The 17,614-nt window shown below is 31.2% G+C and overlaps 1 protein-coding gene across 3 annotated transcripts in view; it reads right to left on the bottom strand.

Moving 5' to 3' along the window:
- The window catches only part of LOC118183743 (SH2 domain-containing protein 3C), a 333,243-nt gene that overhangs the window by 18,570 nt on the left and 297,059 nt on the right, over nt 1–17,614 (bottom strand). For all 3 annotated transcript variants that reach the window (XM_085810737.1, XM_085810739.1, XM_085810738.1), the window contains 3 exons: nt 16,734–17,073; nt 15,200–15,362; nt 14,662–14,816 (listed from right to left, as the gene is read on the bottom strand). In XM_085810737.1, coding sequence (XP_085666863.1) covers nt 14,662–14,816; nt 15,200–15,362; nt 16,734–17,073 — 658 coding nt within the window. The remainder of the gene's footprint in view (nt 1–14,661; nt 14,817–15,199; nt 15,363–16,733; nt 17,074–17,614) is intronic.

A 17,614-nucleotide genomic window follows, 5' to 3' on the forward strand; every position in this document is an offset into this window, starting at 1 on the left:
CAATCAGTTGGAACTTCGGCGTCAAATTCTAAACCCAACTGCCAAAGGTTTTGCATTATCAATTTTGCACGTAATACAAATGGCGCCAAGAAACCTACTGGATCGAAAATAGTAGCAGTCACCTCAGGGGTGTAGCTAGAGGGGGGCATCTGTTCCCGGGCGCAGAATCCAAGGAGCGCCAAACTGATGTTACGACATTTTAGAATTAAATGTTTTCCATCCTTGGCAAGCAGTAGGGGGTGCGAAATATTCAGTTGTCCCTGGGCGCTGAAAACCCTAGCTACGACTCTTGAGTCACTTTTAATATATTTCTTTTTGTGGCTTTTCTACAACTATTTAATATTTCGCACAAGTTATCTATGGTCAAGGAAATTACATCTTTACTCGTACACCAGTTAAGCCCTAATACTTTTAAGGAGCTATTTAGTTCATTTTCTGATTTCATTATTCCACAATCATCCCAAAGTTTTTTGAGTTTCTCTGAATTTGGATTAAACTGACGCAAATTCATTCCTGTATCTTTAAGCATGCAATAGGCGTGCCAGTACTTAACTTAAAAGTACTCCAGTACTTAACTTAAAAGCCTGTTCCACAGAATCTGTACCATAGAAAACATCATATACGTAGATCGAACAGCTCAACATCTCCAAAATATCTGCATTTTCTAACTCTATTTTCTTTATATGCTTTTTTATAGTACACGCCAGAATGAAAGGGCTACATGACACACCGAAAGGAACGCGAGTCATTCTATAATGTTTCAAACTGTAATTATTATCAAAGTATAAAAACCTCTATCAATTTCAGAGATTCCAATCTGGAGAAAGGCAAAGGCCTTTTCAATGTCTGCTCAGAACGCATGTTTGTATTGTCTGAACCGCAATATCAAGTCCAAAACAGAAGGATTCAAATTTGGGCCAGGCACCAAACAATTGTTCAGAGATAACCCATTACACTTCGAAGATGCGTCAAACATGATACGGACTTTAGTTTTTGATACATTTTTTCTTACCACTGGAGAATGTGGCATGTAATATATTTTACTACTGTCACAATTTTCAATTTCGCACTTTTCAATTATTTCATTTTTTAACTGTTCGTTTATTATGCTATCTTAATTCGCCCTAAGCCATTCATTGTTTTTTAGTTTATTAACCAAAGATACTAGACGTCACTTGGCATTTTCTAAATTATTACTCAAGTTTTCATGATGTGATTTCCATAACAAACGAGCTACATAGCTACCATTAGTAAAATGCAATTCTTTTTCAAATTTCTCAGTGACTGATTTATCATCAGGATTCTTGTTCTCCTCTAAACCCAAGTGGTCCAAAGTCCGAAACCTTCGCATACAGTCATTAACTGAATTATTATCTTCCTTCAAGCAGTGAGAAGCACCAGTTGTAAAAATACAGGCACTAGACTAATGACCTTCCAAAAATCCAACCAAGAACCAACCAAATATAAAAGACACTGCAAAGAAAGAAGTAAGTAATTTATTACTTACTCCTTTCTTTTCGCCTGTTTGCACTTCCCAATATGAATCAGATCCTAACAATATTTTTATTTCAGCTGCTTCACCATTATCGGCTAATTTTAAACTTTCTGATTTTATATTTCTAAAATGTTTTTGGAGGGAATTTTTATAATCGCTTCAGAAATTGTGTCTGTAACAAAAGCTTCAACAGTGATTGAGTCATTAGGGCAATGTATACTTTTCAGGGTTATTTGAACAACATTATATTCCATTAGTCTATCCTGGATATACCCAAAAGAATAAATATATAACCTTTCTTTCCTTAAAGTCTTTAATTTTAGTTCTTTAGCTAAATCAGATCGAATAAATGACATCTGTGATCCGCCATCAGTTAAGATTTTTACCATTTGGCTTCTAGTATTATCTGTATCTGAAGTGTAAACAGTACAAGTTTGTAAATATACACCTTTATCAGCAGTTTCATAAACAGTCTTAGAGTTAAACGACATGGATGCAATTACATTCTGCTTAGAATCTGATACTGTTCCTACTTTCTGTTTAACATCTGAAACTGCTTCCACTTCAGGAACAATATTTTTACAAAATAGCTTATTATGATTTAAACCATTACACAACTCACAAGGCTGAAGTTTCATTTTACATTTGGAGGATACATGGCCTCTCTTAAAACATTTGTAACAATGTCCATGGTTTTTTAATATCGCTCTTTTTTGCTCATTTGTTTTCTCACATTTTCCTACATCATGTGTATTTTGATTACAATAGAAACAATATGGCTTAGTCACTGTGGCTAACGTCGAAGCAGTAGGAACGCTTGCCCCTTTTAAGTAATTATTTTTATTCTGCTTAACACCGTAATTTGTATCCCTTTTCTTTGAGTTTATTATTAAATTAGAAGCTTCCCGACTCTCAACTTCCAGTCTAATGAATTCGAGAAGTTCTGTTAGGCTATATTGCTGTTTAAGAGTTTCTTTTTCTAGTAAACTCCAGATTCATATCGTCTGGTAAAAGCTTTAAAATAACAGGTCCTAAAAGGCTTCCGTAAGCTTCAGACACAGTACCTAATGAATTTAAACTACTTATATTGATTTCACAGGAATCATAAAGTGTTCTTAGTGCTTTCACATTGGATGAACTTCTAACCGGTTCGAGATTCAAGAGTTTATACATGTGCGAATATATTACCAAATCTGTTTGTCCAAATCTTTCTTTAATTAAACTTATAGAAGCATCATAATTTTCATTAGATAGTGCAAACCCGGATACTGCACTTAAAGCAGGTCCTGCAAGTAAGGATTTAAGATAGGTAAACTTCTCGACCTTTGTTAACTCATTATTATTACCAATAGCATTTTCAAAAGAATTATAAAATTCCAAAAATAAACTAGGATCACCAGAATATTTAGGAAGTGAAATTTTAGGTAACCGAATGTTAGTTTTGTTTTCAACATTTACGGCAGCAGTGTGGTTACCAGGCCATACATTTTCAATGTTCACTTATCTGAGAATTTAATTAAGTTTCTTTTTAGCCCTAAAAATACATAAACTCATTTTTTCATCATACTCTAACACAGTATTACATTCTTTCTCAATTTCAAACTCATCCCTTTTAAAACAATCCAGCATTTTTTCATTAATTTCTTTCAACGCAGACTGTTTAGAAGTAAGTAAAAATACATTTTCTTCTACCATATTCTTGTCCCAAATGTCTTTTTTAATTTCAGGTTCTACAACATTTATTATTTTAGAAATAGCTTGTCTCATAGTTTTTCTACTAGCTTTCAATTTAACAATATTGTCTGCCATAATAACAACAAAAATAATTTTATTCTCTTACCTGTGCAGTATTCAAATAGTTTAATCCCTAATTTAGTAACTCACGTTCTTGGTGAAGCACATTCACAAGTATTCTGAACGTTTATCTTGCCACGTTCAGTGCCGAGGTATAATTTTTCACTAACACGAAAAAACACTGCATTCTAAATCAAAAAACTGTTTGTGCGCAACTGTTGGGCGCCAAAAATATAAAATATTACATTAACTGTCAAGAATCCAAGTTATCCTGGTTTAAAAAACAATAATTCAAATCACATATAACATCACAAAGGTAAATGAGCATTATGATTCAGGTTTCAAAACTGCCAAGTTTATTCACATCTAACACACATTCAACTGGCACTGCCAGATCAAAGAACAAGTACACATAATTAAAGATTTATGCCCTCTTTGGTGATTAAAATATATTTCCACATAAAATTTCTTACAATGCTATAGAGATTTGTATGTTTCTTCAATCAATCCTCTACCACTAGTTTCAAGTGCATTCTCTCTGTCCATGATTACAGCCGTGTATTGTAAATCTTAACATTAAGACCTACTCTCCTCCTGGGTAATCAGAAAATTCAACAGTATCTGCTTCTATACACTCAGACACTCAATCCAGGGTGGTACAATTTTCCCATCTCTGAAATCCAGTCCATCTTTTTCTTGGTTATGATTGTGCTCTTTAGTTTCATAACATTGTTCATGCTTTCAGCAAGAACTTACAGTATCAGATTCACAGTCAAAATAGGATACTTTATATTCTGAGTTATTGTTAATATAATTTCCTAGTCTTCATATATGTGGATTACTTTTAGCTTTTCTTCTGAAGTAACTACAGAGGTTCTTTTTATTATTATTATTATTATTATTATTATTATTATTAATAAAGATAAAAAAGTGACTAAACAATCATATGACTATTGTTTGTGTGCAAGAAATATAGTTCAGGGAAAGGAGGAATTTATTTACTTAGTCTTTGTTTTAGATTGGTAGGTTGGTTTCAGTTTGAATATTAATGGCTTAATGTTTCAATGAAACTTTAACTGCTTCGGTAACTTTCATTTCCCATTAAAATACATAACATAGTATGAAAAAGAAATTTTCTCCCAAATTAAAAACTCATCAATTTTACTAACATTTAATTGAATAACTACTAACAAAAGAGTATAGAGTTACAGATGGATGTGGAATGCACATCATGGTGCTTTTTATTCCAGTCCCCATCAATGATGGTAGAAGTTGTATGTTCCAAGTGTTATGGAGATGCAAGAATATTTTTTGAATATTTTTGTGATTTCAAGAATAGAATATTTTTTGTGATATCTGTAAGAATGTATATTAAAATATGTCAAACGTGCATATTAAAATATGTCAAAGAAATTGAAGCAATATATCAAAAGTACACAAATCCAGGTATGTAATACCAGGAGAATTTTTACATTAAAATCAAAAACATAATTTGTTCTCATAGTAGTTTTGGGAAATTTGCGCTTTCTTAGCGAAAACCCTGGCCGCTCAGTAACTCTATCATATGGGGAAATAGAAATGAGAAATTATAGTAAAAGTCTGAAATCACAAATAATTGGGTAATTCATATAATAATAACTGCACATATCTTTGAAGAATAATTTTCTTTACATATTTAGTTTCTTTCTTCAACACGTTTCCTTTTCATTTTAGAATTTTTTGATTTAATTAAGAATTTCTGTTATTCTAAAAAACACTAAATGCATTTAGAATGTAAAGAAAAAGCGGCTAATTTTATTTCTTTAGTAATATGAATATTCAGTAGAAATATGAAATATATATGGCAAAGGCCAGTTACAGAGCTGATGTGGCAGAATTTTTAGAATTGAACGACACACCAAACAACAAAATCTATAAATAGCAAATCTTTTAGAATTTAGAGCTGGCATTGGATGCATTTAGAAAGGCACTAGGCAACAGAATTTAGGATCCACAGAAATTGCATCAAGTGGAAAAATGCCTCGTGCCGGCTATGAGTATGGTGCATTAAGACATATTAAATTAATCTTTTAAATTGTAAGTTTTCAATTTCTTTATTAATAAAAAATTCCTTTCTATAATGCCTGTCCATGTGATAAGATTAGAAGCATGTGCTTTATAGTATTATACCTTATTTATTTTTTAGATTCATAATATTGTATAATAAGTTGCCAAAATGAAACTTAATAATATGACAGCGACAAGTAAAGATATTTTTAATGTTATTTTTTAAATATAATTTCAATATATTACTATTATTTTAATGAAATGTTTCAATGTTACGATGTTTTAAAAAAAATCGTCGAAAAATTCTCAGATCTCGGAATTAAAAATGTTCTATGGAAGCTGATCTTAAAATCACCAAAATGTTGATAAGTCACCAAATTTAGAACTGTTTAATAAAAGAATTCACATCCCCAAAAGCGAAAAGTTGTTTAAGGGCTCTTTATTAGAAAAACACGAATTTTGCTATGCTTATGTTTCACTTCTTGCTTAGAACGTCGAGTACCCCATCACTCTTATATTAGAAATAGAAACAAATTATAACCCATGAACCCATTCAAAAGATACCTCAGTGAATCGCCAAAAATATTCCTCCAAAATGCTAATTCACAATCAAAATGGCAGTCGTAAAAACAGACAGAGATTTCAGATGATTAAAATTAAAGACCTTCTGCTGATTTTGGCCAAAATTAAGGAATTTTAAGGACCAAAAATCAATTTAAAAAAATCTAAGGACTTTTAAGGACCGTATGAACCCTGTTATACCATGACATTCTCAAACTAAACATAAGTCCATATTTCAGAATTCCAATGAGAAATTTGAGATTATAAAAAGAGCCATTTCTGGATATAAGACACAAATTACATTTTTTGTCAAACAATTGAAACCAAACATAAAGCGACGAATGTAGTTTTGTTATTGCTCAATGTGTAGTTGCCAAAGGCAAAACTTTCACGGATGTCTAATATATTAAGACACATTTTTAAGAAGTGTTCGAATATTGTTCGGTGATTTACCAAAACTACAAACAATATTACCCCAAATTCAAGAAATATCGGCTTCTGGAAAATAATGAAGTGAACGATGTTGCATGCCTTGTTTTATTATTATGTCGTAATTGTACATTTATTTTTTATTTTAATAAATATGTTTAAAAGATACATAATATATGTATAATTTAAATTTTTTATTTATATTGATGGAGTAATTATTTTATTTTGTTTATTTTATATTAAAAAATACCTTTAAATTATGCATAATTAATATATAATAAAACACTAAATTTGTATTCTTGACCTCTATTCGCTAACTCTGCATGCATTCTTCGAGAATCAAATTGTTTCAAATACAGTCAAAAGTCGTTAATCCGGACACCCATAATCTGGAATGATCTATAATCCGGACCTCAAAGCTACAAACTTTCTGCGCATGTGTCAACGCATAATGCTTTTACGTTTACGCATGCGGGACGGTATAAGCTAAGCTAAAATTATCTAATTATCTATTTCAGTTAATGTTGCAGATTGCTTTATTCCTTAATCTTCGAATTGGATCCGGCTTATTATTTTTTGCAGACTGTTAGAGCAATTTTATAAAAGTAAGCTTGAACTTTTGATTATGTCAAATAGAATTTCAAAGGATCTACAAAGCGAAAGTATGTTTTGATGTTTATCAAACAAAAAGTGGAATTGCTGCAAAAAATGGATAAAGGCATACCCTTTGTTTCTCTAACCATTCCAAAATCTGTTTATCAATTTCATGCTGCTCTGGGGGGGGGCGTCGCGTAGAGGAATGAACGGGAAGTTGATCTGTCAGCATTATCTTAATCTTCAGGGCAGATGTTTTTATTTTATTTGACTTATAATTCCTTACTAAATGTCGTACAATGTTATTTAAAAGCAATAGCTATTGACAGGGGCTTTTCACCGAACATTATTAATGAAGCAGTTAAAAAATTCTCATCTCAACACACTAAAAGCCACACTCTTATTTTAGGAGATTATAAAAATTCTGTTGTCATTCCCTTCTTTCCATCAATTAGCTATAAAGTTGCACATATTTTGCAGAAATTTAACTTTCGGGTTGTTTACTCTCCCATCAATAAAATTCCAACTTCTATACTGAAGGACCCCATTCCGGATATGAATTCCTGGGGTATTTATAGGATTCCTTGCCAGTGCGGTTTAATTTACATTGGCCAAACCAAGAGAGCCTTAAAATTTCGCGTCAAAGAACATGAGGCATATGTTAGAAAAAAGGAAACACAGAAGTCTTCTGTTGCTCAACATTGTTGGTCCGAAAATCACACTTTCAATTTTTCTGCTGCCAAAATTATTCAAAAAACATCTTCCATTGGAGAACTGGATTTTCTAGAGGCATTTCACATTCATAAAAATCTTTCTGTTCTAGTTAACGATCCTAATTCCAATCCAAATTTGCCTTCGGCTTTTAGAGAAATTATGTTTTAGTTCTGGTTTCGCCAACAGATGGCGCCACTTGCTTATTCTTGTCCAGGCTTTCTTATCTTATCTAAACATTATTTCCTATCTTGTTCATTTGCGGTTTTGCAGCTGAAGATGATGGTTCGGTAAAACCATCGAAACTAGTCCTGTGAAAATTTTGTAAATTAACGCTGATTTTTGTTGTTTGACTTCTGAATTAGTAAATGTCGTACAGTCAAAAGTCGTTAATTCGGACACCCATAATCCGAAATGATCTATAATCCGGACCTCAAAGCTAAAAACTTTCTCCTCATGCGCTGTGTTGACACATGCGCATAGGTGTTTACGCGTGCGCGTAAGACCTTTACGATTGCGCATATGCATGTGCACAAGCGCAGAATACGTTTTCGCGTGCGCATTTAATGTATGACGGACGGTATAAGCTAAAATTATCTAATTATCTATTTCAGTGAATGTTGATGATTGCGTTGTTCCTTAATCTTCAAATTGGATGCGGCTTATTATTTTTTGTAGACTGTAAGAGCAATTTTATAAAAGTAAACTTGAACTTTCGATTATGTCAAATAGAATTTCCGATGCTGCAGCTCCCAAAAGATCTACAAAACGAAAGTATGTTTCGATGTCCATCAAACAAAAAGTGGAATTGCTGTAAAAAATGGATAAAGACATGAAGAAGGTGACAGAGAGGTTAGTGAAAACGAAAAAATTTCGATTGACAAGTTAGTCGGTATTCTCGGCACAGCAATTACGGGACTTAAACAGTGGAACTTTGTAACTGAACAAGAAATTATGTCTGTTTATAGAATTAAAGAAAAAGTATTATCACATAAAACGAAGCAACTTAAACAACTTACATTGAAAGAAATGTTTAATAAAGTAAACAAATAAATATTAAGCTTTTTTTTTTTGTAAATTTTGATACCCTTTAGATCATAATTGTTCTTTATCTCATAAATTACGGTTTCATATTTTTAATTTTAGAATTTCTGCATGCCATCTTACGAGATTTAAACTGATGATCTATAAAGTCCCGACGAGTCCGGATTAACGACTTTTAACTGTATTTCATCTCGATGTACTCAGTCTTTGATATGATTTAAATAAAATTCCTCGTCATTATAAATATCACGAATACACATTGAATATTTTTCTGGTTGCAATTTTCTAATTTCGACTATGCATAATGTATGCTTTATGCTTTACGCATGCGCGCGTTGAAAGAAATGTTTAATAAAGTAAAAAAATAAATATTAAGCTGCCCCTCCTTTTTTTTTTTTTTTTTTTTTTTTTTGTAAATTTTGATACGCTTTAGATCATAATTGCTCTTTATTTCATAAATTACGATTGCATATTTTTAATTTTATAATTTCTGCATGCCATCTTCCCAGATTTAAATTGACGATCTATAATCCAGATAAACCAATAATCCAGGATCGCCGAAGTCCCGACGAGTCCAGATTAAAGATTTTTGACTGTATATATTTGTCTAAAATTCAATTTTGAAATATGTGACTGCAGCATTAACCCAAGACAGAAAAAACTTTAGTAAAATTTCTACAGGAATATAATATTTTGCTACAAAATGTTAAAGAGAGTAAATATTTTGAATCTATTCTTAAAACTGTTACCATAAAATTTGCACAAGTGAAGAAACAAAAACTCACTTTTGATTAGGTTTATTGATTAATGTGGGGGATAAATATTTAATTAAAATGTAAAACATATATGTAATAAAATGAATATATGCAATAATATTTTTTGAAAATATTAGAGAAAAATAATAAGGGGAAAATATGTGGTACACAAAGAAAACACAAACTAGAATTAAAAATATTGAAGTATTTTTTAACTTATTAAATCCAAAAATTAAATACTCCAATTTCCTGTTTAAGTTTTTCTCTTACACTTGTAAATTTACGCGATCTGAACTTTGTTCAAGGACAACAGCTGCTCATAGACTTTAGCAAAATAATCCATTCTTATTTTCTTAAATATTCTTTTAGCTATAGCCATAACCAGTGGCATAGCTAGGGTGGGGCAAGGGGGGCATCTGTCCCCAGGCACAGCATCCATGGGGTGCTCCCCAGGCACAACATCCATGGGGTGCCAAATTCATTTGATGAAATTGCAGAATGAAATGTTTTCCATTCTTGGCACACAGAAATGGGCGCAAAATCTTCAGTTGTCCCCGGGAGCTGAAAACCATGGCTACGCCTCTGGCCATAACAAAATTTGTCATAAATGCTGCTTTTAAAAGAAGTAATAGAAATGGATGTTGTACTTAATAGAAAATAAAAATAAGTTCCTGTAATAAAAAGACAATAGTATCTCATTATTTCTTTTAGATTTGATCAATTTATTAGCATATGTACGCTTGTCGCTATCATTTCTGGTATCATATATATATATATATATATATACACACAAAATATAAAAATTGTAGTAAGCTCGCCTAAAAGTTACCAAGAGCTGCTGCTCCAAAAGGTTCAACACGTTTTAAAAAATTAATACATATGAAAATCGAACCATTAGACATGTAAAACATTAAAAAACAGAAAAAGATAAAAAGTAAGCGGAAAATGGTAAATTAGCCCAATTTAACCTCCAAACAGGCTTTTCAAGGGAAATTTCATTAATTTTAACGTTGAATCAAGCTAACCCCATTACGCGTTTCGCCGAAACAGACAATTGAAACATTTCGCTAAAAATTTTTTTAAATTTAGACAAAGTGTCTTGGAAATTATAATTACTACTTTAAAAAATTATAATTACTACTTTGCTTGATAAATTATATATATATACATATATATATACGAGGGCTACCCAGAAAGTAGATTACGTTTTGGAATAAAAAAATAAACAAAGTATAGGAAACAAATTTTATTATATACAGATGAAAGCCACACTCAAATACTACTTTTCTACATAGTCACCATACAAATTAAGGCATTTATCGTAGCGATGTACGAGCTTGGAAATTCCTTCGTCGAAAAATTCGGACGCCTGCGCCTTCAACCACTTCGTTACCTCTTCTTGCAGCTGTGCGTCGTCATCAAAACGCTGCATAGCCAGCCACTTCTTCATTGCTGGGAAATTTGTGGAAAACTCAAAGAAAGTTCCGTTATTGTGAAATTTCGATTTTCACGGACTTTAGCATCGACTTTTTCGAGAAGTTCGGCGGTCACTATGCTGGGTCTCCCACTTCGATCTTCGTCGTGAACATTGGTTCGGCCATTTTGAAATCTTATGACCCACTGACGCACTCCACCTTCAGTGATAATGTTGTCCCCATACACTTCACGAAGCTGCCGATAGATTTCTATCGGTTTACAGTTTTTTGCAGTCAGAAACCTTATTACTGAGCGCACCTCGCAGCTCGCGGGATTTTCAATTAACGCAGACATTTCAAACCGTCACAGTATCTGAACGGAGCACAGCACGAACCTCTCACTAGCACGGCTAGATGCAGACTGAGCTGCGCAACGCTCTGACCCCAAGATGGCCGCGCTAGCCCCGCCCCTAGCGGACACAGACGGAAACGTAATCTACTTCCTGGATGGCCCTCGTATATATATATTCTATTAGAATCATAGTTGATTTGCTGTCCCTGACAGGAGGTATTTTTATCAGTATCAAAAACAGTAAACAAGTAATAAAAGGTTTTGTTCTTTCAAGTGAAAAAGTTTTGGAAGCTAGTTACCTAGTAAGCCTAAGAATAGCCAAGACTGGGCCAGCTTACACTGTTGAAGAAAACCTAATATTAGCTGTAGCTAAGGATATCGTTTTAACATTATTCATCAAAAAAGTGGCTAAATGAACTTAATAATATTCCATTATTAAATGATACAGTAAGTCGATGAATTCATGAAATGAAAAATTCCATAAAAATACAATTATACAAAAAATAAAACATAGTGAGTATTTTGCATTGCAATTGGGTGAATGTACTGATATAACAAACTTTGTTCCACTCTTGGTTTATGTACGTTTCGAAGAAGATAAACGATTTTCCAAAGAGTATTTATTTTTTGAATCTCTTCATGATAGAGGAAATGCAAACGAAATTTTCAAACTTATTGGCAATTTTATGTCAACTTTTGAACAGTATTACCAGTTGCGATAAATTAGTTATCGAAACCCTAGTAACTGTTAGTTCACTTAGAATTAGAGGTATTGATATCTACTTTGCTTATGTGTGTCCTCATGGTTTCTACGGAAATGGAAGAGCTGATTTCTTAGCTAAAGATGCCTTAAATTTACCCATTGATATCAACATTAGCATTCCAAAGAGTTTTTGGAAGTCCTTTCATTATAAAAAGCTTTTAGCTATGTGAAATGAGGACTACATTTCATCTTGTAATGCTGAAGTCACCAAAAAGTTCCTTCCTTCTATTTACCATAGACTGAATTCCGAGTCTTTCCTCTCGTTAAATTTTAAAGTGTCTCAGTTTTTATCTGGTCACCATAAATTTGCAAGTTACCTGTTTCGTTTTAATCTACAATCAAACAATTTATGTGAATGTTCAAAAAGAGTTCCTCAGGATGTGGAACATTTGATTTTCTCATGCCCTACATTTGATGGCCCTAGATTATGCTTACAGAACGATTTGAAAATGTTCGGAGTGACTTGGCCAGTGAACTTATCTGTTTTCGTGAAGTCCAGACTGCTGTTCTCTGCTTTTGTTTGCTTTATTTATGCATGTAACTTTTAATGTTTATTTATGCATGTAACTTTTAATGTTTATTTATGCATGTAACTTTTAATGTTTTAGTTAACTTACTTCTGTAAGCCCCCTTTTGTACATGTGCACAAGGAGTCTGTATGTTCTCAAATGAAAAAAAAAAAAAAATATGTCCAAGAATGATGATATCCCTTAGAATAAGTCGATTGCAGTACAAAGTGATGGAGCTCAGGCTTTAAGAGGAAGACATTCTTGTGCTATTTCTCAAATAATGAGAGTCATACCTGAACCTGTAATTTACTCACTGCTCCATTCAATGTGAAGCTTTAGTATCCAAAACAATCCCTGAAAACCTGAAAATCATTCTTAATCAAGTTGTGAAAATTGTTAATTTTATTAAAAGCCAAGCTCAAGAATATTAACGATTTTATACCAAAAGATGAAAAGTGAACAATAAATGCTTTTGTTAGATTTTGAAGTAAGGTGATGGTTAGCCAGACACAGAGTTTTAAGTCATCTTTGTGAACTTCGATCAGAAATTCCAATTGTCCTCTGTGATCCAAAATTTGAGCTGCAAAAATGTTTACTTAGTCAATTATGGTTGGTGAGTTTAGCATATTTAGCTCCTATTTTTGGAAAGTTAAATGAATTAAATTTAGGATTACAAGGACAAAGAGTTAATTTGTTTACCATCAGAGATAAAATAAATACAACCATTAAAAAAAATTTAAGCTATTAATCAAAGAATTGAATAATAATTTTTTAAGCTTTTTACCACTTTCAGAAAGCTTTCTAGTCAAAAATAATTTGAAAATAAAAGAATTAGCATCCGATATTAAAAATCTTTTTTCACTGATAAATAATTTCAACATGTATTTTCCTGAGGATTATGAAAAAGGAAATTCGATTAGAAATCCATTTTGTTTAAAATATACCTGAAATTTTATCTCATGAAGAAAAAGAACAATTGATAGAGATTTTCTGTGATCAAACTCTAACTGAAGATTTCAAAAGTAACATGCTTATTATAACTTTTCTCTGGACCGAAAAAAAGAATTTAAAACATTTCAAATAAAGCTATTAAATTTTTATTCTCTTTTTACACAACTTATTTTTGTGAACAAGGATTTTCTTCCATGTTATATTGAAAACTAAATGCAGAACAAAATTAAAAGTGGATCCTAATTTACAGTTAAAACTAAGTGAAATAAGACCAGACATAGAGAAATTGATGTCTCTTAAACAGGCCCAAATTTCAGACTAATCTTTAAAGTATTATAACTTAAATTTTGACAATTAAAATGGTAACCAATTTTTAATATTTTTTATATGTGCATAGTTAATACAAATATCCAATAGGTTCTGCAATATATATATGTTTGTTAATAGGTTGAGAACTGCTGGTCTAGATGATTATGCTAGTAAGTACATACTGAAAAAAAAAAACTGCAAATTGGTTTTTCTTTTAAAGAATACTTATAGTCATATCATGAATAGTTTTGTATGTATGGAAGTCAAAATGGATAGCAGTGTTTGTGTTGTTCCAAGTCACTTCATAACTGCTTTTAAATATTTTAAAAAACCTCTGTATTTTGTCAGACTGGATCTTTATTGAAACAACTGTTTTAATTTTCTTCAATTTATTTTTAATCTCAAATAGATGATATAATTTCATCATCCTTGAACCCTCTCAGCCCTGCTGGTGGTATTTGCAAGGACCTTTTATGTAGAAGTCTCTCTTATCAGTGGTAGAGATTATTTTACTATTCACCACCAAAGGTCTCTTCTGGCAGCTTGTCCATGTATGTTTTTCCACTCGTCCCTTGGATATTTTATTACAATATGCATTGTCACATTATCTAGATTCATTTATTATTAACATTCAATAATTTTAATTATCTAAATAATATACTGCCTTATTTAATAACTCTAATTTATGATTTGACTTTGAAACTGATTATCTGGATAACAGTCTAGTTCAAATAACTGAAATTCAGATAACCATTATACTGTAATTAAATGTGGGAGGCACCAAAACCTTTTAAGTGTTTAGAACTTCTAAAGATCTTAATCTGGCTCTGATCTAAGACTTGAAATAGATGGTACTTTGTAGTAAGATTTTTAAAAGCTTACTTTGAACTTAAATAATCTTCTCTTTCAAGTTATTAACATTAAATCACTTACCTAATTTGTTTCCAAAATTATTATCAGTTCCAGATGAGTATGATGATGTGCCATATTTTTTCGATGGAACACGACTAGGTTTAGGAGGTGGAACATCATCTTTCGATTCTTCTTTGTTATTCATAAATACATCAGGAACAGTTTCTTGACTCAGTCTACAATGAAAATTTGCAATTAATATTCACTTTTAGACAACAAAAATGAAAAGATAAAAATCTATTATTTTTTAACAAATGAAAATAATGAAATCACTTATCAGTTTCAAAACCACATTAAATATAAATCATAATTTGAAATAATACAAAAATTTATTCAAGTTTTATCACTTTTCTAAATAAACAAATATGCATGGCAATAATCCTCTTTTGCTTGGCTGTAAATAAATACTACTACAAACATAAATTACTAGTAACATTATAGTTTTTTCATAAATTATATATTATTACTAACATTAGAATAAACATAATAATTTGTTACAACTGCAAACAATTAATTACAAGAAGACTATGAGTGCTTCAGATGATATATGTTGTCTTACTTCTGTTTAAGTATTTTCTTATCTTGAGATGAACTGCAGGAACTATCTCTTTTGGAATGTGAACCTATACCATGTTGAAGAGTTGAAAAATTTGGCAAAGATTTCCTGGGATAATCACATGCTGTAGGTCGAGGCATAGTAGCCACACCGCTTGGATGAGCATCTATGACATCAACCATACATTATTTTAACAAAATATAAATAATCATTAATCTTGTCATAAACATTTTCCACATCAATCCTGGCATTCATAATTTTTCACATCAATCACGGCTTAGCCGTGTGAAAAAAAAATCAAATTAGAAAAGAATATATACTACAACCCAATGATTTTTTAAGAACTTACAGAACCTTTTTGCATGCCATCTATTTTGCCAGGCTCTTAGCCATTAATTTACATAGTATTTTTCAAATGCAATTAAAGATGTAGTTTCATATTATGACCACACAGCCTTTCTAAGATTCAATGAAAAAAGTTAAGGCATTGCTGCTAAAACTAATGCTATTATTCAAAATATACGCCATTAAAATTAATACTGCAATTTCATTAAATTTTAGGAATGTAGATAATAAACTAGGTTTTGTATCAAAGTACAAACACATTATGATAGAATGTTCCATTTCATTCTAGAAATTTCAGAACAGAAATGTAAAAAAGATGAAAATCTATGTCTTGCTTAAGCACATAAAGAAGATACATTAGCATTTAATAATGGACTTCAAAATTTAAGTTTTGAGATGTACTAATCAGATGAGACCCATGTAAATTTATATATTTTTATTAAACCTTACAGCTGAAATCTTGCTTCTTATAGCTGAAACCTTAATATAAAACAATAAGAAATATGTTAAATGCTTGTCATAAAAATCTCCAATTTACCTTTATATAAAGTAACAATTTTACATAAAGTAACTGTTATTTTAAGTTTTACTGAAGTGCTGATATTAATTTTAATTTTTCTTTCATAATTACTTCAATGTGCACTTCATTCAATTAAAATTCAGTAGAATTTAATGAGAATTTTATTGTAAAATAAGTTTTGCAGATATGTTGATTTGCTTGTTACATATACTTTAGTTACACTGAAGATTTGTTTAATATAAAAAAATTTTCTTTTTATTTAGTTAAAGTCATCAGAATTTTGACAGTTTTTAGGGCATTTTTCATATTACAAAATTTAGTAAAATACATTTAGCAGATCATAAACAACTTACTAGTTAAAAATTTTTCTATAAAAGGGACCACATGAGTATTTGAATTTACACATTTTTATAAGTAGATGTCAAATAACCATATTTGTTTTAGTCTGAAAGGCTCTCTCTTTTTATTCATGTCTTAAAATACAGACATGAATTTAAAAATATAATGATCAGAAGTTTTCAGTTCAAATCAGTGATATTTTAAAATTAAAAATAAATAAATAAATAAAATACGTGAAATTGGAAAAAAAAACCTAAAAATCTGATGCTAAATATGTACCAGATGTACATATGCATTTATTTAACAATCTATTTGAAATTAGAGAAATCACACCTTCTATTGATTCCAAGGGTTGAGATGATCTTCTTTCTTGATTTAAGCTTTCACCACTCCCACCATGGGAACATTTCCTAATCAAAGATTCCTGACTGCCAGCAACCTTTTCTAAAGCTAAAGCTGCATAGTGCATCTGGCATTCCAACCCATACCGAGTTGCATAGTATGATAATGGCATACTCCGATTCACAGGTTTTGATATCACAGCACCAGAAGCTGCAGAAATGGGGCGTTTGTTACCTACATAATATGTCACCAAATCAGGTACCGTATCAAAGCAGTCATCTTCAAACTGATATTGAATACGTTCGTACACTGTAAACGGCTGAAAAACAACCTAAAATATAGAATTAAAATACCTGTTAAAAGATTAATAAATGTGCTTTTAAGTTAAAGAATAGAAAAAAGTAATTGCATTTATTAGTCTTAACTATTACCACATAAAAAATTGTCGGTAATCATGTAGTATGCAATCTATCCCTTTTGGCTAGTGGTTTTCTGATGGTGGTATTAAAATTGATTGCTATTTAAATCATCTCTTTTTCTAGCCGTTTTATCACATGTTTGAATTCAAAAATTGCGTTTTAATGATGTCATCTACGAAATAAATAACCAACTAAAAACGGTAGGTCGCACAGTACATGATTACCACAAAAACCTTTTAAATGAAAAGTAAAAATAATTAAATTAGCATCAGCATATTTTGCGATGAATTTATTAATTTAATTATCGATTTTGAAGTGTGCAAAATCCATAATTTCTAAGCGTCACTCAAACTTGATAGAATTTACACATACGCGAATTCCCTGGGCATCAATTTTAACGTTCTTACATCTGTTATCAGGCTTGGAAGTTATCCAAGACTGTGCGTCATAAGA

The sequence above is a fragment of the Stegodyphus dumicola genome, chromosome 2, assembly GCF_044657685.1.
Source record: "Stegodyphus dumicola isolate Sdum_Otavi_A_Nest chromosome 2, ASM4465768v1".
Taxonomy (NCBI): Eukaryota; Metazoa; Arthropoda; class Arachnida; order Araneae; family Eresidae; genus Stegodyphus; species Stegodyphus dumicola.